The 22,062-nt window shown below is 53.6% G+C and overlaps 1 protein-coding gene across 3 annotated transcripts in view; it reads right to left on the reverse strand.

Annotated features, from left to right (window-relative positions):
• The window catches only part of SMAD7 (SMAD family member 7), a 30,100-nt gene extending 12,528 nt beyond the window's left edge, over positions 1 to 17,572 (reverse strand). Inside the window, exons 1-3 of one of the 3 annotated variants that reach the window (XR_014074382.1) lie at positions 15,391 to 16,695; positions 13,980 to 14,033; positions 8,299 to 8,373 (exon numbers count right to left, since the gene is read on the reverse strand). Coding sequence is in view for 2 of the 3 variants with exons in the window: in XM_081561577.1 (XP_081417703.1) it covers positions 8,299 to 8,373; positions 13,980 to 14,033; positions 15,391 to 16,006 (745 nt within the window). In the remaining variant the exon portion in view is untranslated. Of the gene's footprint in view, positions 1 to 8,298; positions 8,374 to 13,979; positions 14,034 to 15,390 lie in introns of all 3 variants that reach the window. The other 2 variants (XM_081561577.1, XM_081561576.1) reach the window with 2 other exon arrangements.
• Positions 17,573 to 22,062: the final 4,490 nt, after the last annotated feature.

The following is a 22,062-nucleotide window of genomic DNA, read 5'->3' on the forward strand; positions in this document are numbered from 1 at the left end:
ATGCTTTTACACACCCCCAGGGCCCTTGTTGCGTTATGAAAACAAAACAAAGCCCACTAAGGAAAAAAAAAAAAGCTGGGGGAAAAGGAGCAAGCCAGCCATACACAAACCTCTTTCTTCCTGGTCTCCATCCTAAAGATGGCTCCTTGGCAGCCTGTGTCAGGGCCCTGTCCCATGTCCCGCCCCCGTCAGAGAACAATGACTGTCAAAGACGGGGCTTAGAAACCTAGAGATGAGTAAAATGACAACTGTTTTCACACCCGGCACAACCCCACCTTCTCCACTGCAGGGCTGCACAAGCCCTCTTTCTGGGGGAAGCTACGGAGTGACTGAGGGCCACGATACCCCATGCCCCAGGGCAAAGCACAGCTCCCGGGCACAGCTGCACCAGGGGAACTGTCGTCTGCCACCTCTCCTCACCAGAACCCCAGAACTAGACACTCAGGAAGCTAAGGGACTCCCTGAGCAAAAGGAGGCTCAGAGCTTGTAAAAAAAGACAGCCCCAGCCTTCCAGGTGTCAGGCACTGTGGTCAAGGGAAGCCCACGCTGGGGTGAAAAGGCTATGGGCATCAGTAGATTCCTACCTAACCCCCTGCCCCCCAAAATATGTTTGTGTGTGTGTGTGTGTGTGTTTTCTTTCAAGTTAAAACTGAGCTAATGACACAGGGTGGGGCTCAGCATCGAAGAAGACTGTGCAGCCAAACCAAAATTCACTTCCAGCCAAGAGCTGCTCAGCCTTACCACTTGGGGAAGGAAGCTGAAAAAGTCATGAAAGATTCTTTAGTAAACCGGGAAATAAGGCTGCAGTTAACATTTCAACTGAAGGTGACCCTTTTGGTAAAAAAACTTTTTTTTTTTAAATAATAAAAATAACATAAAGTTCTCAAACAGCCTCTTTCTTAAATGAAAATGGCCTAAAAGTTCTCTGGAGAGTGGAAGGGAAGAAGGGGCTAGGAAAGAAACAAAACAAAACAGAACCCGGCTGGCCTCCTCGCAGCCACTACCTTTCATGAACCACTTTTTTCTGGAGTTCTTCTCATAAAAGGAATGATGCAATTTCCTGTCTTGTCCCAATATTTCCTGTTCACTTCCAAGGTGAAAGTTATCACCCTGGTTTAAACAACTGCCCTAAACTCCATAGAAAGTTCGTATTTCCGTGCAGTGCCCCATCCCAGTCGCAAAGATCTCCCCATGTTAAAATATAAACCATGATCACTGACTACACCTCTGAGTCAGCTTTAAGAAAAAGCCTCGTTCTCTCTATGGCAGCTGCTGAATCTACAGTCCCAGCTGCCCCAGAAAGTGGGCTAGGGGGTACAGACCCCCACGGGGAGAAGCGGAAGGGGGCTGGGGGCAGCACCCTGCAATGAGCCAACATGTTTAGGTGGAGTGGCCGCCACCGAGGGACTGTTGCTTTCTTGGTGTGTTAGCCACTAAATTGAGAACTGTGCCTCAGCAGTTAATAATATCTTCCCTCTGAAAATAGCCCGGAGAGGAAGCCTGTCTGTGACAGTAGGCACACAGCCAGACTGGGCCAGCCATTCAGTACTGAGCGAGAGAGATGCTTGGGCCAGTGGTGACCTCCCAGTGCTCACACTGTACAGTATCCCTTCACAGGGCTCCTGCAAAGGCAGGGCTCCCGCGACTCACTAGCCTCCTCTGCAGCCCTATGGCCTCGGCGAAGGCCACATGGACCAGAGGCTCAGGCAGCAGGCCCAGAGGAGGGGTCCAGATTGTCCGGCGGGGTCAGGAGGACCCCAGGCTTTTGGAGATAGCCCCTGCAGGGCTGCTTACCAGACCCCTGCCCAGAGGAAAAGAGTGTCTGGGGCAGAGAGGGAAGAAGGGGACTTACTTCCCCTGCTGAAAGGTCAGCCGTGGAAAATGAGCCACAGGGAACTTTCCTGTCTCTCCTTTCTGCCACCAGCATGGAAAAGGAAAGGTTGAAAAATCACAGAGACAGGCCCTTGATCAATCTCCCCTACTCCCTGCACCCCGCACCCCCACCCTGTGAGATCTCAGAGATGCTTTGAAAATAAGTGTCTACCTCCAGTAGCTCCCAGTGTTTTATACTCCAGAGCCAGTGTTTCTTAGGCACTATGTAAATACCTGCATGTGTTTAAAAGCTACCACAGGTCACTATTTTTTAAGATTGTGGCAAGATACACATCACATAACATTTACCATTAACGACACTGACAGCACTCACAGAGCTGAGCAACATCGCTACCGAGTTCCAGAACACCTTCATCATCCTGAAAGGAAACCCTGTCTCAGGGTCACTTTTACAATGTCCTTCACTACAGCAAAGCCAACAGGAGGAAGGGGCAGAGTTAAAATACATCTTGTCAAATTTCTTGTGGTTGTTTAGTTGCTAAATCAGAACCGACTCTTTGTGACCCCATGGACTGTAGCCCGCCAGACTCCTCTGTCCATGGGATTTTCCAGGCAAGAATACTAGAGTGGTTGCCATTTCCTTCTCCAGGGTTTCTTCCCGACCCAGAGACTGAGCCTACGTCTCCTGCATTGGCAGGCAGATCCTGTACCGCTAAGCCACCAGGGAAACTCCCTACAACCGAGCAAATGTCTTAGCTGAGAAGAGACTCAACAAGCAAGACACTTGAATTCTTCACCATAGGTGCACAGACAGAATCTGTGTACAGCCACCAAGAGAAGCCACCAGAGATACTCCCCATGGGAACAGAGATCCTTTTACCCCCTACATCAGAAGCTCCCCAACTTGTCTGCACCTTGAAATCACCCGGAAAGCCTCAAAAAACACTTGATGCTGGGATTGTGCCAGCAGACTGTGATGTGAAAGATCCCAAGGGTCCTAACGTGCAGGCAGGTCTGGAGACCCCTGCCTGTGCCTTTTTTTCTCCCACTGGGTTAAGACACCGGTTGTGAAGGGAGTGTCAATGCGAGCACTGTATGCAGGAGCAGCGTCGCGGGACAGTAATAGAAGCAAGGAAGAAGCCCAGGGAGCCAAACTGGATCATGAATCCTTTGACATTTCTTCAGGTCCAGAGGCCGACAGCTGGGCTCTGCTAAGGCAAAGCCTACCTGGGGAGAGGTGGTTAGTGTCTCAGACTGTGGCCAAGACATACACCGGAACCTGGCCCTCACCTGACCCCCTCCCCCTCCAGGGCTGGCCAGGTTCTGTCTCGGTGGTGACAGGATGCATGAGGCAGCAGCCCATCTAGTCTGGCCGGCAGGGCAGCCCCAATTTGCTCCAGAGGCTTTAAATGCTGTCACCCTGTATTTAACTCCTGCCTGACTGCCTCATTCTTTCCAGGACAAAGGGAGTTTAACAGTGAGCCCTTCTCCAGGGTTGAGTGCATGACCTCAAGCCTTGCAGAAGAGGCCAAGAGCCTGAGCTGCTGTCTGTGACTGGTCTTCACTGGGTGTGCACCAGGTGAGCTGGCCTGGGCCTGAGTCATCAGGTTGGCACTAGGGGACATGTGGGTCCCCAGAGATCCTGACTGTCACTCCTCACAGTGGCGTGAAGGAAAGGGAGGGTAGATAAGGGGCCTGCTCATGGTCACACGGGCTGCTCCGTCTGACAACCCCAAAGCCCATGCTCTTGGCCACTTGGATGAACTCAACCCACCCCCACCCCACTCCCTATGGCATTAGAGACACCAGCGAAACCACAAGCTGCCTGTTCCCAGGCACAGGAAGGAGACACTAAAACACACACACACAGGCACCCAGGCCAAATTCCCAGTTTGCCACCACTGTTCCCAACCAGACAACAAACGCAGCTGAATAACATTCCTTAAAAACAAGATGGAACACTCTTGCCTAAGCTACTTAGTTTGGGCCCAAGTTGATGGTGGACTGAGCCAGGACTACATTTTCATATTATACAGGTGTTCTTGAAGACTCTCCTCTGAGGCTCTCACAGAGGCCAGCAGGCATCAAAGAAGAGGAAAGAACCGTTCCTGGAATGGATGCTGGCCTAAAGGCACTCCCATCACCCAGAACTAGAAGCGATACATGGATCTGAAGACCTTGGCAAAGGAGCAGGCCTCCCCTGGGCTGGTAGAATCGTGTCTCCAATGAGCATGGTTTTGCACAGGCAAGAGAGGGCTCGCTCAGCCCTCTCCGCCAGACACATCCATACTAAGTCTCCACTGCCTCCCACCTCCCTCCTCCAAGTCAAAGTTGCTCAGTCGTGTCCTACTCTTTGCAACCCCATGGACTATACAGTCCCTGGAATTCTCCAGGCCAGAATACTGGAGTGGGCAGCCTTTCCCTTCTCCAGGGGAATCTTCCCAACCCAGGGATCTAACCCAGGTCTCCCACATTGCAGGCAGATTCTTTACCAGCTGAGCCACAAGGGAAGCCCAAGAATACTGGAGTGGGTAGCCTATCCCTTCTCCAGTGGATCTTCCCGACCCAGGAATCGAACCAGGAGTTTTCTGCATTGCAGGCAGATTCTTTACCAACTGAGCTATCAGGGATGCCCTCCTCGAAAGTGGCACCTTTTTTGAAGTTTTGCTTGCTTGCTAAGTTGTTTCAGTCATGTCTGACTCTCTGTCACCCCATGGGCTCTAGCCTCCCAGGCTTCTCTGTCCATGGGATTCTCCAAGCAAGAATACTGGAGTGGGTTACCATTTCCTCCTCCAGGGATCAAACCAGCATCTCTTATGCCTCTTGCATTGGCAGGTGGGTTCTTTTACCACGAGTGCCATCAGGAAAGCCCCATTTTGAAGTTTAAATGACGATGAACGATGCTGGCCTCCAATCCCTGCCCCTCACCAGGGAGGCCCAACCAGCTTCAGACATCAATATGTGAAGGGTCTGCAGCTGAACAACCTAGAACTCACAAGTGAGGTGGTACTCCTTCAACACCCCTACCTCCCCGCCCTAAATCAGGACAGCAGACAAGCTGAATGAAAGCTCCCCTGCCCCTCCCCAAACTGCAGATGGAGGCTGCAAAGATGACAGTTTCAAACGCATGCTTTCAATTACCAGTGATACAGAGAAAGCTCTGCAAGTAAATCCTTTCCATTTCCACCACCAAGCTGAACCCAGAAGCTTCCCATCGATGTCAGACCTCTCCAAGGTGGGGACACCTGGTCCAGGATGCATGCCAACAACAGGGTTTGTTCTACACGTCTTTCAAGAACTACCACACCTATGATCACGATTCAGAACCAGTCCATAAACACTCCCTGGGCCCTAAGCACACATCCTCAAGGAGAAGCTGTCTGTCGTTCACTGACGCCCATGTGACAGGGACCCAGGTCTACCCCTAGCCTGCCCACGGGCATCTGCCCGCTCATGTGTGTGTGCACGGGATCGTCTATCTGTACGTCTGCAGCCCGCACACACGCGTGCATGCATGCACATGCACACGCGCACACACACACACACACACACACACACACACACACACACACACACACACACACACACACACACACACACACACACACACACACACACACACACACACACACACACCAGGCACCGAGCAATCCAATCCATCTGTCTCGAAGAGCCGGCTGTCAGAAATGAAAGTACAATCTCCTGGAACCGAGTCACAGTCTTCTAAAAATGTGTGCCGTTTTCCCAGACTGAGGAAATTTGCAGGGGTGGGGTCTGTTTCACCGAGTCCCAGAGGCCCGGGCCTGTGTCTCACCGGCCAGCCCCGCACTGCGCGGCTGGAATTCCAACCTGCAGCCAGCGGGCCCGCTCCCAGCGCTCCTGCCCGCCCACTCCCCTTCCTCGCAGGAAAGGGAAGGGCCAGCCTTGGAGTCACCCCGGCATCTCAGGAGGGGCGTGCCTTTGAGCACACCCCCACCCCCACCTCAGAGGCACCACGTTTTCACACCACTGTTTTTTCTTTCCCTTCTTCCCCTGCCAAGAGAATCAAGGCCTGGCTCCCGCTGCCGACCTTCCTCCCACCCTAAACTGAGCCCCATTCATTAAGCCCGCTCTCAGCCAGGGCAGGACAGGAAGGAAAACAGCTCACGGGGGCCTGTGAAAGAGACACTCAGAGAGGTGATTTCCAGGGGGAGGTGGGGCAGGGGCGTGTGGGCGCTTTCCCTGCTCCCCACCTTGATGCCCACTTGGCCTGGCCCTCAGCACAGCAGGCACGCCCCCTCCAGCCTTCTTTCTTCCCCGACCCAGCCCTGCCTCATTCAGCCAAGGCACCCGCCTCAACTGGCCTCATCCTGGCCACCCCCATCCCTACCACCCCCCATGGAAAGATCAACTTCTTGGAAAGGAGGAGGTTTGGGCATTCTCCACTTGCAAAACCCTCCACCTTGGACCTGGGCCATTACAATCATCTTTTGCGGGGGGCGGCATTTTCACTGCAGAGGTGGGAGCCCTGGGTTTTCTCAGCGCCCATCGCCTCCCCTCCAGATACCCACAAACCACTGGCAACAACCCAAGAAACAGTTTCTTCAATTTCCCCCCACAGCACATTATTAATAAACCGCTCCAACTCTGAACGGAAAGAAGAAAGAGCTCAAACTTTGAAGCCTTGGGAATTAGTAAATCAAGAGCTAAAATTCAAAACAAATGCTCTTTCATGTGGAGCCCCCCCCATCACTTTTTTTTCTTTTTGCAGTTCGCTTGAACCATGCTAGCCCTTCAGAGACAAGCGCTCCTTCCTAGCAGCTCCTCATTCATCGAAATGGCTGCAGTTACTATGGGGGGTGGGGGCTGGGGGGTACATCATTACTTTACCCCCAGTTTCTTTCTAGGACTAGAGAAACTGTCAGAAGCCCACCCATCTCAGAAGGGGCTACACTGTGACAGTTTGGCTCTGGGGCAGGGAAAGGAGGCTGGTGGCCCGGGCTGGTGTCACTTCCTCCAGCAGAGGAGACAGACAAGATGTTATCAAGAAGACAAACCTTCTGAAAAGCCCCCTTTCAAAAGCTACCACTTCCCTTGCTTATTTCATGTGGTTCGGAGGGGCTGGGACTCCTCCTGCACATTCAGGATTTAAAAAATGAAACCGTCTAACAACATCCTGAGTGCACGATTTCACCTAGACCCTTTCCTCCTCTTTGGCCTTCTTTCTTTCCGGAACCCTCTCAGCCTTAGAAAGCAGAAGAGACACAGCTCACACATCCCTGTATGTTCTTCCCTCCTCCACAGCCATGGTCCACGCTCATCCTCATGCCCCTAGTCCCCTGCCCTCTCTGGGTTCCTCTTTTTTCCTGCTCAGTTCTCATTAGGAGCTTTGAGTAAACAATACCCTGTCTGTTATCTGTCTCAGATAACAGCCAGAGTATATACTGCGCTGAAATCAAAACAAACAAGGGTCTCCCTAAAGACATTCTCAGCAAGATCAATTCCTGCAGCGGGAACTGGCTGGGAGGAACCGAGCCTGAGCGATACTTGACCAGTTAGAAGTCCCCTCTCAGGAAGTGTTTTACAGCTTCCATCTGAGCTGCCACGATCCTACCTACACGAATGTCCCAAAGGCAAATGCCCAGAACTCTCCTGGATCTTCTCTTTTCTCTCCCAGGTTACTTTCCCTCTTGTTTTAGCTAGCTGTTAGAAAATCCTGTGATGGCATGCATACTGGGGTGGGAAAAGCAGGTGGAAACAGGACAGCTTTAGAGCAAAATGGAAATGTCTCCCACTTACATTGCTAATGAGCATCTCCAAGTCTATCACTCTCTTCTCTCAGGGACAATGATGCTCGGGTGCCCCTCACCCAATTCCATAACCCTCCAGCCGGGACAAATTCCAGGCCCCTCACTCACACCCATGGGCCCTTAGGGACACCTTCCCTGCCGGCTCACGGTGTCAGCGCCTACTGTCTGCAGTGACCCATTCATCCATCCAACACACACTGTAGACTCCAGCCGGAAGCTCGACCAGGAGGCAGGACGTGCAGAGAAGCCCCGAGGTCGTTTCTCTAAACTTCCATCCTACACCCGGGATTTGTCTTCTACAAGTTTCCAAAAGATGGATCCCTTCCCTTCAAGGCACCTGATGCACTGAGAGAGCAAGAGAAGAGCTTAAACCCAAGAACCAAGAACACCAGAGTCACCAACTGGAAGCCCCTCCAGCTGGGAGCCGCTTAACAACAACCAAGAAACACAGCCCACACCCAGGCGGCCCCCATTTCCACATCTATGGAGCGGGCCCAGAACCTCGAGCTGAAGGGCGACGGGAGTCAGCGCAGATATGTCCAGCTTAATGCACATAAAAGCGTGGATTAACTCCAGACCAGCTGGGGTGGCAGAAGGCCACCTCCGGTCCTCCAAAATCTCCGGTCATTTCAGGAGGCCTTGGAATCCCCGGGAAAATAAGAGAAAAGCATCTCACCTGAAAGCCCCCCAGGGGCCAGATAATTCGTTCCCCCTGTTTCAGCGGAGGAAGGCACAGCATCTGGACAGTCTGCTGTGGATTTGAGAAGGAGAGAGAAATAAATACACAAATAAATAAATAAGTACACCAAGATTAATTTTTAAGCACATTCTAAGCAGCATTAAAGAGAAACCACACATTCCAAACGGCTGACTCTCAGCCGCGATGCTGATTATTAATGCGCTGCTCAGGCTTTGCTACCCATCATGAGACAGACCACAGCACCTTGTCACCCGTCTGGGCTCCGGGCAGCCAGTTAATCATTTGTCAAGTCAGACTCGATCACAGACTGGCTGGAATTTATTCTTTTATTGCAAGTGCCCCATTGAAGAAACCAGGTAGTTCCCAAGGTCAAACAAAGGAGGTCGGGTTCTCTCCCAGCAACCTTTCTCGGGGCAAGATCAAGGGCATGGCCTCTTTGCTTGGATCCAGTGGCCCTCGCCACCACTCTCACCTGTTTACAGACAGACTTCCCAGTTCTTTAAGAAGAAATGGGTGTTGGGCTGAAGGGACTGCGTTTCCCTTCCTAACAGAGGTAGAGTAAGCAAGAAAATCTCAAGTACAACTCAAAGAATCTTATTCATGTACACACCTGGGTGAAGCCCCCTCAAGTCAAGAGAACAGAGAACATTCTCAGCAAGGCTCCCAGCTCCTTCTAGACCTAATCCAAAAACTTCCCATGTGTGGAAACCTTCCCGGGCAACCCCAGACCTGCAAGGCTCCCTGCCCTCCATCCCTATAAAAATCTTTCTGGCACCCAGCACTTACGGAGTTGCCTTCTGCTGTCTTTCCTGATCTTTTACCTTCAGATCCTGTCTGCCTGAACTAGACTATAACCTTCTCTTCCATGTCTTTGTCACCCTCAGGTGCTCAGCATAGTGACCTAAATGTTAATGAGGATAATGACAATTCCAGCTGAGAAATAGACAAGACTCCACAACCTCCCTCCAAGCAATTAAAACAAAAAATAATGGCTACGAACCACAACTAATTAGTCCCATGAAACAAAAACACACAAGACCCCATAAGTGTATTGGGCATCACTGCCAATGCCAAACTTAGGATATCCACAGAGAAAGGCAGCTCAGGAAAGGAGCGTCCTGGCTCCAAAGCAGTCACACCGGGTCAGATGGTGCAAATCCCAGACCCTCCAGGTCACTAGCAGGATGTCCATGGAGTGTGCATTACCAGTTTCCCACTGGAACCGCTTAGCCAAGACGGCAAATAGGAAGCCAAGGGAAAGAGGAGCCCAGAGGCAAGTAGCCACGGAGCTCTCTAGGGACCTAGCAGCTGTCTCCATTCCCTGGATAAAAAGGGGATGGGGCTGGGCCTGCCCCCACCCCACCCCAAGTCTCAGGTTCTCTCTCTAGTCCCACTCTTGCATTCTCTCTCAGGTTGGAAGAGCAACTTTCCAAGAATTCTTCTCAACAGGGGAAGGGTGGGCCGAGGAGTGGCAGCATCAGGCAGGGGAGACAGAAAAGACCATGTGGGTAATCTCATTGCATCAGGGTAAAGTTTTAATTCCTAACAGGAATATACAGTGTTACAGGATACACTTAATCAAATGGAAAACAATAGGGGCAGGCAGGAAATGGAGTTGCTGGTTAAAGAGTGTAGACCCTGCACTTTCCAAACGATTCCGATGGCCTTCACCCTGATGGAGAGACAGGCTCCCCCCAAAACGGAAGACACCCCCACATTTAAACATGATGACTTCTCCACGGCCAGCCCCCACTGCCCGCAGCTCTGGCTGGCTGAATCCCAGGGGCAAGGTGTGTTTCAAAGGAAGGGCCTGGCATCTCAGGGTAGAGCTGGGACCGCGATCAGGGCTGTCAGCTGGTCTCAGATCAAAGGTAAGCCAGCTCCACACCGGCAACCACAAGCGTTTCTATGAAATGGTGCTCTGCCCTTTGTGCAGCACCTTTGATCTCAGGAGGGATTTACAAACATTAATTAGGTCTCCCTACCACCTCTGTGAAGGAGCAAGGTATACCTGTTTGACATGCACCCAGGTAAACTGAGGTGTCACTGAGTAGCCCAAGGGGCCACCCGGTGAGCTGGGCCCTACCCAAGGGTTCAGCCCTCCCCTCCCCAGCAGGCCTCACTCTCTTCCCTGCAGGTAGTCGGGCTGAGACAGTCTTCAGCATCATCTAGGTCCTGCCAGGCTAGTAAAGGGCCAAGAGGCCACACCTCCGTCTCTCACCCACAGAAAAAAGCTTCACTGAGATAGCTCTTCCAAGTCAGGGTGTCAGCTTCTGCTGTGTCACCTGCTCCCCAGAAGTGCTGGGTTCTGTGGGAGACTCATTTCCCTCTCCCAGCAGCAAGAGAGCTCTTAAAGATGCATGCCTGGGAGCAGCCAAGGAACGAGCTTCCCCAAGGGATACAAGGTGACAAAGCTGGGGACCCTTCTTTTCTCAAAAAATGGTTTCCCGACAGCCAGTCTTGTCAACTTAGTTCTGAGCTTCCTAAGTACCATCTGGCACAGAGGAGTTCCCCCCACCACCACTATACCCTAAGCTCTGCCCCAACCCACAGCCCTGGTTACAGAAGGACAAATCAGTGCATTGGAATCATCAATGCATTTTAGGTAGGCACATCATCAGGCCTGTAGAATGACTGAATGAATGAATGAACCAATAAATGAGTGAATAAATGCATCATCTAATTGCTTTCTTCATCTGGATTTAAAAACAGGCCTGGAGGCCTGATCTGCCAAGAGGGACTGGTCACCTGGGTCCCAGGCCCAAGTAGGGAGCATATACCCAGCAACATCACCCTCCCCTCCCACCCCAAGACATTCTTCAAATAGTTCAGACCTTCACATACAGAGGAAACAGGAGCGGAACCCACACAGCATCCCCACTCCATAAACTGGGATCTCATTCTAATAGCCTGCTCTCACCCGTGGTGTGATAACGGTGGAGAGGTACCATGACTTCTGAAAGCCTCATGTCACAGACACTTGCTCTTTCTTTCAGCCATGGCGACCACCCCTTCCCAGAAGATCCTGCTGACTTCGAACCACCTAGCACTCAGGTCTACCAAAGCCAGGCCATCCCAAAGACCGCAGTGGAACAGCTTGGACCATAGCAAAATGGAACTCCCAACTTGTAGCCCTGGCATTCCTCCAAAGGCTTCCCTGGTGGCTCACTCCGTAAAGAGTTCACCTGCAATGCAGGAGACCCGGGTTCAATCCCTGGGTCAGGAAGATCCCCTGGAGAAGGAACTGGCAACCCACTCCAGTATGCTTGCCTGAGAAATCCCATGGACAGAGGAGCCTGGCGGGCTACGGTCCACGGGATCGCCAAGAGTTGACAGGACTTAATGACTAAACCACCACCACCAGTTCCTCCAAAGGCCGCAGGGAGACCAGGCCCCAGCCCCTCCCCACCGCCTCTGCCCATGCTGGAGACTTTGCAGAAGAGATTCCCTTAGTTGTGCAACTGGTTAAGATTTTAATTAACGTTCCATTGTAAACCTTATGGCTGGTTCTCACCTAGTAACCCAAGACCAAAAATTCAACCTGGACTTGGAAACTTTACAGTGTGAGCAGCTCATCTAAATTCCCCAGCCAAATACTCTCCGCAACGTACAAGGCAAAGAGAAACCTGGGGCAGCATCTCATCTGTGTATCTGACCTCAGTGCCCCTGGCCACAGCAGCCAGCAAAACCAGCCCTGGCTGTTCTCCAGGGTGTCAGGAGATTCCCACGGGGGCTTCACCTATTAGCACCCTCATGTCCTTACAGCAGGATGGTACTTTTCATTACTTTTTTTTTTAAATTTCAGGGTTTGCTGGGTTTGGGGGGGGGTGCTACTTTTGTTTGTTTTTTCTGTTGTTGTTTTGTTTTACACAAACGTTTTGGGTGAGTAACCAGCAGTTTGAGTTTCCGATTGGCAGGTTAATCACTTCCTATTGGCTGATCCGGAGAACTTTTCTCCCCCTTGGAAATGGCGCATTCCTGTCTTTGTGGCTTCTCTGTTTACACACATTTCGCTACCTAGTGTCAACACTTGCTAATGAATAAATATATCACTCTACTAGCTGAAAATGAGGTCCTGGCCTGAGACGGTGGCTGCTTGAATGGTGACTGCTTGAATCCGGTGGACAGAGCTGTCCCACTATCTCTGCAGGAAACCGAACAGAACGTGGGCCTTCTTTCCTATGGTTTTAGGAAGTTTCTCTCGGAACATTTCCCCAGTCGTCTTTAACCCTGGGGCCAAGATGATTGGCCTCTCTCGCTCTCTTTTAAGGAAAACCTCCACATTTGAAGACTACAGAAGGAAAAACAAAAAGCAGGAGAGAGAGGGCCCCTTGGAGAACTAAGCTCATAAAAGAATTCTTGAGCCTTGATGCCAAAAACCCAGTCAAGTTACATTCTTGGAGAAAACAGAGCTTGGTAATCTCAGTTAAGGTTTGTTACAAATACAGAGCTGGTTTATCTCCTCATTAATGACCATTTATCTGGTGTTTTGTAAATCGAAAGCAAAATATCCTATGCTTCGCAGGCCACTTACTAGACAGGGACCAGGCAAGCAGCAACGCCTTCCAACAAAGGGGGTGTGGAGTCAGGGAGGGCTGGCTGGAGACCATGGGCTTCGCTTACACCATTCATTAAAGTATTTAATTTAGGACAACGCCCCAGCAAAACTTTTAATTAGTGGGGGGAAAGGCCCAACAGCCAAAACTCATGAGGCGGAAGGACCTGTAGAATTCCAAGAGGGAAATGGGGCCCAACTCTTGATTTCTCCTTCTCCCAGAACCCTGGCAAAATAACACTGTCACAAGCACTGCATTTCTCAGGCACCGACAGAGACTACAGTTACAACTCAGATGTGCAGGCACAGGAACCTCCCCACTGTAAGAAGGGGCTCCAGGAAACAAGGGCCCATCAGAGCTGTCTCCCAGCTTTGCGCTCCCTCCCCCCTCCTCCCCTGCACTGCCAGCCAGAAGTTGAATGCAGACAAACGCAACAGGGCTGGTGCCAGCCTCAAGTGGGGCTTCTGCCCTGGCTGAATGCCATCCAGTGACAAAGCGACAGGCAGGCAGAACTATGCTAAACACTTTTATGGCCCCCACCAGGAATTCTGAGAAAACTAGGAGGGGGGAGGGGGCTGTTGCCCTTACTCCTTAAATTTTCTATTCTCCTGCCCCAAACTGAGGTCATCTCTGCACTTTTCTAAACACAGTCTTCCCTTCCATCGGGCTCTCCAATCTCCCCACTGATACTTCTGGCACTCACAGAGTCTCCCACGTTTCCCATCACCCTGTCCCATTTGGCTCCCTAGACACTTCTGCATGGACCAGAGTCCACGTGTTGAGTTGAGCCAGCTTGGGTTATGGAGTGCAAATACAAGAAAAAAAGAAACAAAATGGAAAGCATACCTAAGAAACATCTTTGCAAAAAGAAAGATATATATGTATACACACACACACACACACATTACCTCCAGCTCCAGTCACAACAAAAAAAGAAAAAGAAAAAAAAAATCCACCAAACTGCCAACAGAGGAAACCTATAACCACCTCAGGGCAAGTCCAGCGTCTCCCCAAGCCGCTGCCTAGACACACAAATCCGCGTTCTACAGCCTCCATTTCTAACCTAAGACAGGAAGGATATTTTTAAAATCAGCTACTCACCAGTTGGTTTGAGAAAATCCATCGGGTATCTGGAGTAAGGAGGAGGGGGAGACTCTGGAATTAAAAAAGAAAGAGAAAATAAAGGCCGAGCCCTGAGAGAGAGAGATAGAAACTTATGATAACAGAGGCATTCTTTTAGCCCAACTGTTTGTCTTAGCTGTGGGGGTTGGAGGCAGGGCCGCGAGGCGGTGATTGCCTTGATATTTAGCTGTCAGATAAACAAAAGAGGCCGCCTGGCGCCAGCCTCGGCGCGGCGCTCCTCCACGTCTGCGGCCGCCGCCGCCGCGCTCGGCCGGCCCGGCTGCAAACCGCCGGTTCGGCCGCCGCTCGGCCGGGGCCGCCGCACGTCGCAGTTCACATGGCGGGGGGCGACGAAGCCCCCTCTTCGCGTCCCAGAACTTCAGACTCTGCTCCCTCCGTCCCTATGGTCCCCGGCTCCCGCCCCGACCCGTCCCCCCGGGGCGCAGTTTATCTCTGCCACCGCTGCTGCGCCCCGCACCCGCGCGGGGAACACGGGCTTCCCCCTTGCCCAGCTCCCCCGGAAGGTGGACCCCAAGGGCGCTAGGGAACTTGGATCGGTGGGAGCCCCAGGCGCACCCCGCCCCCGCACAAAGAGGCAGAGAAAAGGGATGCAATGGAGAACGCTGGGAGCATAAACCAGAAGGACGGTGGGGTCTCAACTGAGGAGCCCAGGGCCCAGCTCAGTAAGGAGTCTGGGGGCAAACCATCCGACGGTCGGTTACAGTGCTCTCTCTCCTGCGCTGGAAGAAAGTAGGGGGCACCCAACTTCCCCTGACTGCCGGTTCTCTCTTACCCCGGACTGGCCGAGTTGGGAGCAGGTATCCAGCCTCCTATTCTGCTCTCTCTGCCTCAAAACCCAAAGCTGCGCCGGCCAAGGCAGGCTCCTGGCCCCTTGCGCCCGACGTGACGCTCTCCCTCCCTTCCTAAAGGGTAGCCTTCCTCTCTAGCCTTTACTACCGCTTCTCCGAGCCTTCCTTGGCGGGCTTGGACCGAATCCAAGTCGGCCACACACCTCAACGCTGTTCTCCGTGCGGGGGAGGCGTGACCCCCCTACACTTCTCTCTGCACCCCCTTGGCTGATCCGGAAATAACCCCATGTCTGCAGAATGTGGGCATGAATGAGTTGGGCCCAGGCCCCCCCCTCGGGGCCACCGAGGAGAGAAACTGGAAGGGAACCCCGAGGGAATGCCTTTCCAGTTTCCCCGGGTCCCCTCTCCACCTTGGTCCCCCAAATCTCCTCCCAGGAGGAAATGCACACACACCCCTCCGGCGAGGTGGCTGCACTAACCCACAGCCCAATCGGGCTTTTCTTCCCCCCTCTGAGTTCCGGGGAGAGGGGGCGCGTGGAGGGCGGGGGTCACGGGCTGGTGGGCGCGGATCAACTTCTTACCTAGTTCGCAGAGTCGGCTAAGGTGATGGGGGTTGCAGCACACCAGCTCGGGGTTGATCTTCCCGTAAGATTCACAGCAACACAGCCTCTTGACTTCCGAGGAATGCCTGAGATCCGGCCACCTGAACACTTTGCACAGCAGGAGGGGGAGCGAGTAGGTGGAGGGCGGCTGCGCCGGCTGCGAGCCAGCGGGCGCCCCCAGGCCCAGTCTGCAGTCCAAGCGGCCGGGCAGCAAGAGGCACGCGGTGCGCGTACCGCCGCGGGACTCTACGGCCTGGAGCAGCAGCTCCAGCTGCCGTTCCTTCAGTTTCTTGAGCACCGAGTGCGTGAGCGCTTTCAGATCCGCCTCGCCACCCCCGGCCGCGCCGGCGCCCGCGGCTGGGGGGTGGGGATGGTGGTGACCTTTGGCACCTCGCACCGCCTTGCCCAGGCAGCAGACAGCCCTGCCTGCGCCGCCGCCGCCGCCGGCCCCATGCGCCCGGCCGTCCGTCGCCCCTTCTCCCCGCAGCTCGCCTCCTCCTCCGCCTCCCCCCGCGCCCTCCTCCTCGTCCTCGCCGCCGGGCGCACGGCTCCTCCAGAGACGCCGGACGAGCGCAGATCGTTTGGTCCTGAACATGCGGGGCGAGGAGGCGAGGAGAAAAGTCGTTGGCCGGCTAAGGAGCGAACATGACCTCCGCACACCATGAAGAAGTCGGGCGCCGAGTTGGGGCAGCAGGCGCAGGCGACAGCAGCAGCAGCAGGGGCCCTGGCAGGAGCGGCGGCGGCCCGAGGGGCGCTCCGTGGCATGCGCCAGTCTCCCGGAGGCCGGAGCGCGCGCGGGGGCCCGGGGGCGCCCGCCGGGGCTCGGGGGCCTGCGCTCCGGCTGCCCCACCCCGCGCGGCCCGCGCCGTGCGCCGCTCTCGGGCCCCGGCGCACCCCGGAGGAACGCGGCCGCCGCTTCCCTGGGGGCGGCGAAGGCTACCCGGGTCGGCGCCTCCCCAAAAAGAGGCCCCCCCGCAGCGGCTCCCGAGTGTCGGGATCGCCAGCCTCGGCTGCCTACATGGAAGATCCGCGGCGGCAAAAAACGAAAGGCGTTCGGCAGGGCTGCTGGAGGGAGGAAAAAGCCTCTTTCCCCCCTTGCTAAGCAACTTAATTTGGGGGTGGGGAGAAGCAGGCAATTAAAAAAAAAAAAGCAGGCACGCGATTTATTTTTTTCCTCTATATCCTTAGTAACCGGATCTCCTTGAATTCCGTGCACACGAAGACTCGGGGGAGGGGGCTGAGTGGACTTCACCCCACATGAGATGTCTGGCGAAATAAGGAGGCTCTCTCAAAATCTAAGAACCAAACATGCAAAGCCCCAAATGAAAAACACCACCTCCTCGCACCCCGGCTGGAGCTGGGGTTTAAAAAAAGAAAAATGTTTACAAAGTAGAACGAGACGTTTGAGGGGTGGAAAAAAAACGTATCCACGAGTTACATCCCCCTTTTTCCCTTGCAGAGCCCCGCTGGTCTTCCTCTCCTTTTCTTCTGCCAAGGAAAAAAAAATCCTATATATATATATATATTTTTAATCCACAGAAAGCTTTGGCTAGGCTGCTTCAATCCTTCGCATCTGGGTGGTTTAGGGGAGTCTCTGGCCTTTCCTCTTGCGCTCCCGGGGGCCCCGGTCGTCGGCGGGGACTTCCTTGGGGCTGGCGGGGGTGCAGGGGCAGAAGATGCTGCGGCGGCGGCGGCTGCGCCCCGCGGGGCTGACAGCGCGGGGGAGGGCGCCGCGGCGGCCGCGGCGGGCCCCTGGCGGGCGGCGCGCTCTCGCCCTCTGCTCTGTAGCGCGGGGGCCGCCGGCGCCCCCTCCCCGGGTTGCGGCTGGCCGCCCGGGCTCCCCGTAAAAGGCTGCTCGCCCCGACCCGGCTGCGGCGGCTGGAGGCCCCGGTTGTCCCTCACGCCGCCTTCTCCGAGAGACTCTCCTCGTCGCGGCCGGGAGCCTCCTTGTCCCCCCGTCCGCCCTCTCCTGGCACTCGGGTCCTTCTGCCGCCGCCGGGGGCTCGCCGCGCCGCACTCAGGGGCTTCTGGGCCGGGCGTTCGGCAGCTCGGCGCCGGCGGGCTGGCTCTCGTCTCGGGCAGCTCTCTCCGGCGCGGCGAGCGGACGGAGCACGGCGCCCGGCTGGCTCGGCTGGCGCGGCTCGGGGACAGGCTCCTCCGTGCGCCGAGCAGGCGAGCGAGTGTGCCCCGGGCTCGCCGCCTCCCGCAAGGCCTCCCGCCCCCGCCCCCTTCCCTCCCCCTTCCTCCCCTTCCCTCCCCCGCCCCCCAGCCGCCGCCGCCGCCTCCTCCCCGCCCCCCCCCCCGGGCCCTCAGCTCTGCTGGTTCCACTGCGCAGTGGCGCGCCCGGCTCCGGCCTCGTCACGTGGCCGTCTAGACACCCTGTCGCTTTAAAAAAAAAAAAAGCGATTGTGTTTCGCAAACAACAGATCGGGTTTCTAAAAGCTATTTCTCCCCCCTCTCAACACCCCCCCGGTACCGCCACCCCCCCCCCGACCGCCGGGGTCTGCAGAGGGGGACCGATATGGGGCGGGGGCGGGGGTGGATAATGGTGGGGAGCAAGACGCTCCCGGGATCGACGGAGACCTGGCGGACTCAGAGGAGAAATGGGAAGACCCAAGAGCACCGATCGGGCACCGCCGGCGAGTTTTGGAGCGAAGCGAGCGGGCCGGTGGCCGGATTTAGACCCAGCCCGCGGAGCCTCGCGGGGGCTGTCCCGCGCGCGCTCGCCCTAACGCTTCATTCATTCGTTTTGTTTTAAAGGCCCTGGCGACGGATCCCCTGGCCGCCGCGCGGAAGGGAAGGGGGAGGAGAGCGCTGTCTCCGCGTAAAAGACATTTACACCGGACTGGACCGAGGCCCTGGGAAGTGCGCGCTGGAGGGAACAGCCGGCCCGCGAGGGCGGGGAGGCGGCGCGAATGTGACCTCAGCGGCGGCCGCGCGCTCTCTCCCGCCCTCTCCCGCTCGGGGCTCGGGTTTCTAGGACTGCCTGGAGAAGTGTGTCTTGTGCAAAGCTCTGGAATGCATTTGGCTGCCTGACGAGTTGCGAGGGGCAGCATCTTGGCGGGAGGTGGCGGGGGTGTGTGTGTGGGGGGTGCTCACCCGCCCGCCGCGGGCAGGTTTCCTCCGGAGCCCGGAAGACCTCCGCCACTCCGCCTCCCGGCGCGGGAAGGTTACCTTCCGAGCAGACCTGCATGCATATGCATGCGGGGCCTGTTTCTTCGCCTTCCTCGGCCCGGTAGCTTTCTGCGGTGCTTAGAGTATATCCCCTTACCCCGGGCTTTAGAGAAAGCGTAGACCCACCTGGCCGACTGGTGCATAGACACGGTAAGGCGTTGATGGGGAAAGCACCAGATAGCATTTACTTCGTGAAAGCTGTTGGTGCTGAGAAGCGTCATGATTTAAATATATAAGCGTCAGTATCGACGAGGCCACTAGTTGGCATGGTGGTCTAACCTCACATCTTACTCAGTGCGATAATAATTTTTTTTAAGTCATTTAGAATTGTGAAGTCAGGATAACAATCAAACTCACTGGGGATTTTAATGAATTTTTTTAAAAAGGTGAAATGAACCAATTTCATTTTCTCGGCTGAATTATGCCCCTTTAAAAAGAAAAGGCACCAAAAAAAGAAAAAAAAGTAATAAAAGGAAAAGGCACTGATGAACCTCAACTCAGCCCCCTCCCTTCCAGCAACTTAAAAGCTATCTACATGCTATAGATGCTTAATAACTATTTAGGAATCAACAGATTTGGATAGATAGGTATTTGGACCTTTTCCCCCTACCCCAACCCACCAAGAGCACCTTTGGAGATACGTGATAATATAAATATATAAGGGAGAAAATCATTATCATCTCTAAGCAAGCGGCCCTGAAGCTCCTTGACCTGGAAGAGCCAGAAATGCCAAGCAGGGCATAAAGGTGTAGGACAGGGCAGCAGCTGGGATTCTAAACATTTACTTTGTAAGCCACATAGGCTGCAATTGTATAAGATCATAGTTTTGTTACAATTAAAAATACTGCTGGGCTTCCCTGGTGGTCCAGTGGCTAAGACTCCATGTCCCAATGCAGGGGGCCTACGATCGATCCCTATCCAGGGAACTGGATCCAACATGCCTCAACTAAGAGTTTGCCTGCCAGGACTGAAAGATCCCACATGCAGCATCTAAGACCCAGTGCATAAATATTTGATATTGCTTATTGAAAAGGGCATTGAAACCTATATGTGTGTGTGTGTAACTTTCTGAACAAGCAACTTACAAAGACAGCAGCAGAGAAAGCCCAGGAGAAAATGGGTTATCCCACCATCATAGGCAAAAGAGGTAGAAATGGGATTTTGGAGGTATCTGAGAAATGATACACTCACCTCAGAAAGGCTTAGAAAGAATGCCAAACTAGAAGTCAGAAAACCTGATTCCTGCCTGGGACTCTGCCATGCGTGCATGCTCAGTCGTGCCTGACTCTTTGTGACCCCATGGATTGTAGCCCGCCAGGTTCCTCTGTCCATGGGATTTCCCAAGCAAGTATACTGGAGTGGCTTGCCATTTCCTCCTCCAGGGGATCTTCCTGACTCGGGGATCGAACCCACATCTCCTGCGCCTCCTGCATTGGCAGGTAGATTCTCTACCACTGAGCTCCCTGGGAAGCCCCTGGGTCTCTGCCATTCAGTGGTTAAATAACTTGCATTAGAGGTGATCCTCACATTAGAAGAGCACTTGGCAAGATTTAAAAAGATTTCTGGGTAAGTTTCCTGCCCGCTCAGGGTCCCATTCCCACTCTCTACTCTGGGCATCGCTAGAAGATGTTCACTTTCCTAGCGAGGCTAGGCCAGGCTGCAAAGTGACAAGAAGAACTTAAATAAGCAGTGAAAGTAAAAGGCATAATTCTCCTTAAGTTTCTTGGCTAAATAGAGAACCTGACGATTCTGGGAAATCTGGCCAGTGGTGCTCACTCTGGGATGCGAGGCTGGAGCACACACAGGGCAGGTAGATTTAGTGGGTGTTTCAGGAGTTGAATCTGACGTCACAAGTTGTCTGGGAGGAACATGCATATACTTGCAAAGATATGTTCCCATATAGTGTAATTGTGGGTGCTTTAATTCGGGCGTCACTCTTGCCTTACCCTCTCTGCATGGCTTTCCTCCTCCATTTTACTGCCCTAGGTAGACAGTGGGTGGGTTGCTGGGCAAGTACCTACAGTGGCTGGTGCTGCTTTATAGCTCCTTGGCATCCCCTGAATCAGTTAACATCCCAAGCTTTCCTGAGAGCCAGCCCCACCCCGTTCACATTCTTATTCCTTTCCTTTCCAAGAAAGAAACTGGACTGTAGAGGAACTCCTGGCTGGCTAGTGTGCCTAGAAAGGGAGTTCCTTTCCTTTCCTTTCCATGGGCGCAAATGAAACCAACAAGCACCCAGTTTCAAACTATTCTAATTCTTTAAAAAAAAAAAAAAGTTTAGGAGTTTACCAAACTATTGTGAATTAGTTTGATTCTAATCACTTGCTGGCAGGGAATATGGAATAAAATATCTCATTTGCAGTTGTTTATTTCCTGTTGTGGCTTCTATTTTCATCTTTTAGTCACTTTGGTGATAGTAATCAAACCCTAATCATGGTGCGGCCACAAGTCACAGAGACCAAAATAACTTGCAGCGGAGTTATGACAAACAAGGATGGAGTCAGCTAAAGACCTGGCTACTTAATCACTGGCCCCTGGCACCCGAAGGACTGGGGGGCCGCCATTTGACTGACCGCTGGCTAAGCATCTAGAGGAGAGAGGAAGCTGGAAGGAAAATGCTCCAAGGCCCTTGGTCTTAAGCAGTCAGGGCCCCAGGGTGCGAGAGGAAGGAGGACAGCAGAGTATACACAGGAAGTGGAGGAGAAGCAGGTGAACTGTCCACAACTGCCAGAGGGGAAACTGACATGAAAGAGAGGAGAGCAGAAAAAGAGAACTGGCAAACCCTCTACAGCTACAAGCAACTAAGCAAACACTAAAATAAATAAATAAATACCTCATCTCGGGGAAGGCAGGATTCCTCCTCTCAGGACTTTTCTCGTGTTCAGTGCTTCTTGGAAAAGAAAGGTCGAGAGAGGCCCCAAAGGGCAGGTGGGTGTGTCGGTGTTGGGGCCAAGGACCAAGGCAGGATTTTTCCTTGCAGAAGCCAAGGAAGAAACAATTGAAGAGGCCAAAATAAAAGTGTTGAAAAATATCGACATTTCTTGTGCAACCGTCCCCTGAAAAATGTGTGTGCTCTCAACCGTCCTGAACTGGCAGCAATACAACTGCAAATGATGGCTCATGAAAGAAAGACAGCTTGAGTGAGGCTGATGTGACAATCAGCACTTCTTGGCTTATCTTCGGAGAATGAGAAGGTAAGTAAATGAAATGCATCTAATTCACAATCAAACAAAGATGCTATAAGTCCTGACTCATCAAATATGTTTGTGTTACAGACATGCTGTCAACTGATCCATAACATTTGCCAGGTGACTCTCCAGGGCTCTCGGCTAGGTCCTGGGGGCCAGAGGGGGAGGGACAGGGCGAAATGAATGTTCTTATGAAGGAGACAAGAGAAACCCAGGCAAAGCAAAGACCTAGGACAACAGAGACATTCAACTATGTAGACACAGACTCTAGGGATGGACATTGGATGGC

Source organism: Giraffa tippelskirchi, chromosome 14 (genome assembly GCF_054371585.1).
Source record: "Giraffa tippelskirchi isolate mGirTip1 chromosome 14, T2T-mGirTip1v1.2.pri, whole genome shotgun sequence".
NCBI classification, from domain to species: Eukaryota; Metazoa; Chordata; class Mammalia; order Artiodactyla; family Giraffidae; genus Giraffa; species Giraffa tippelskirchi.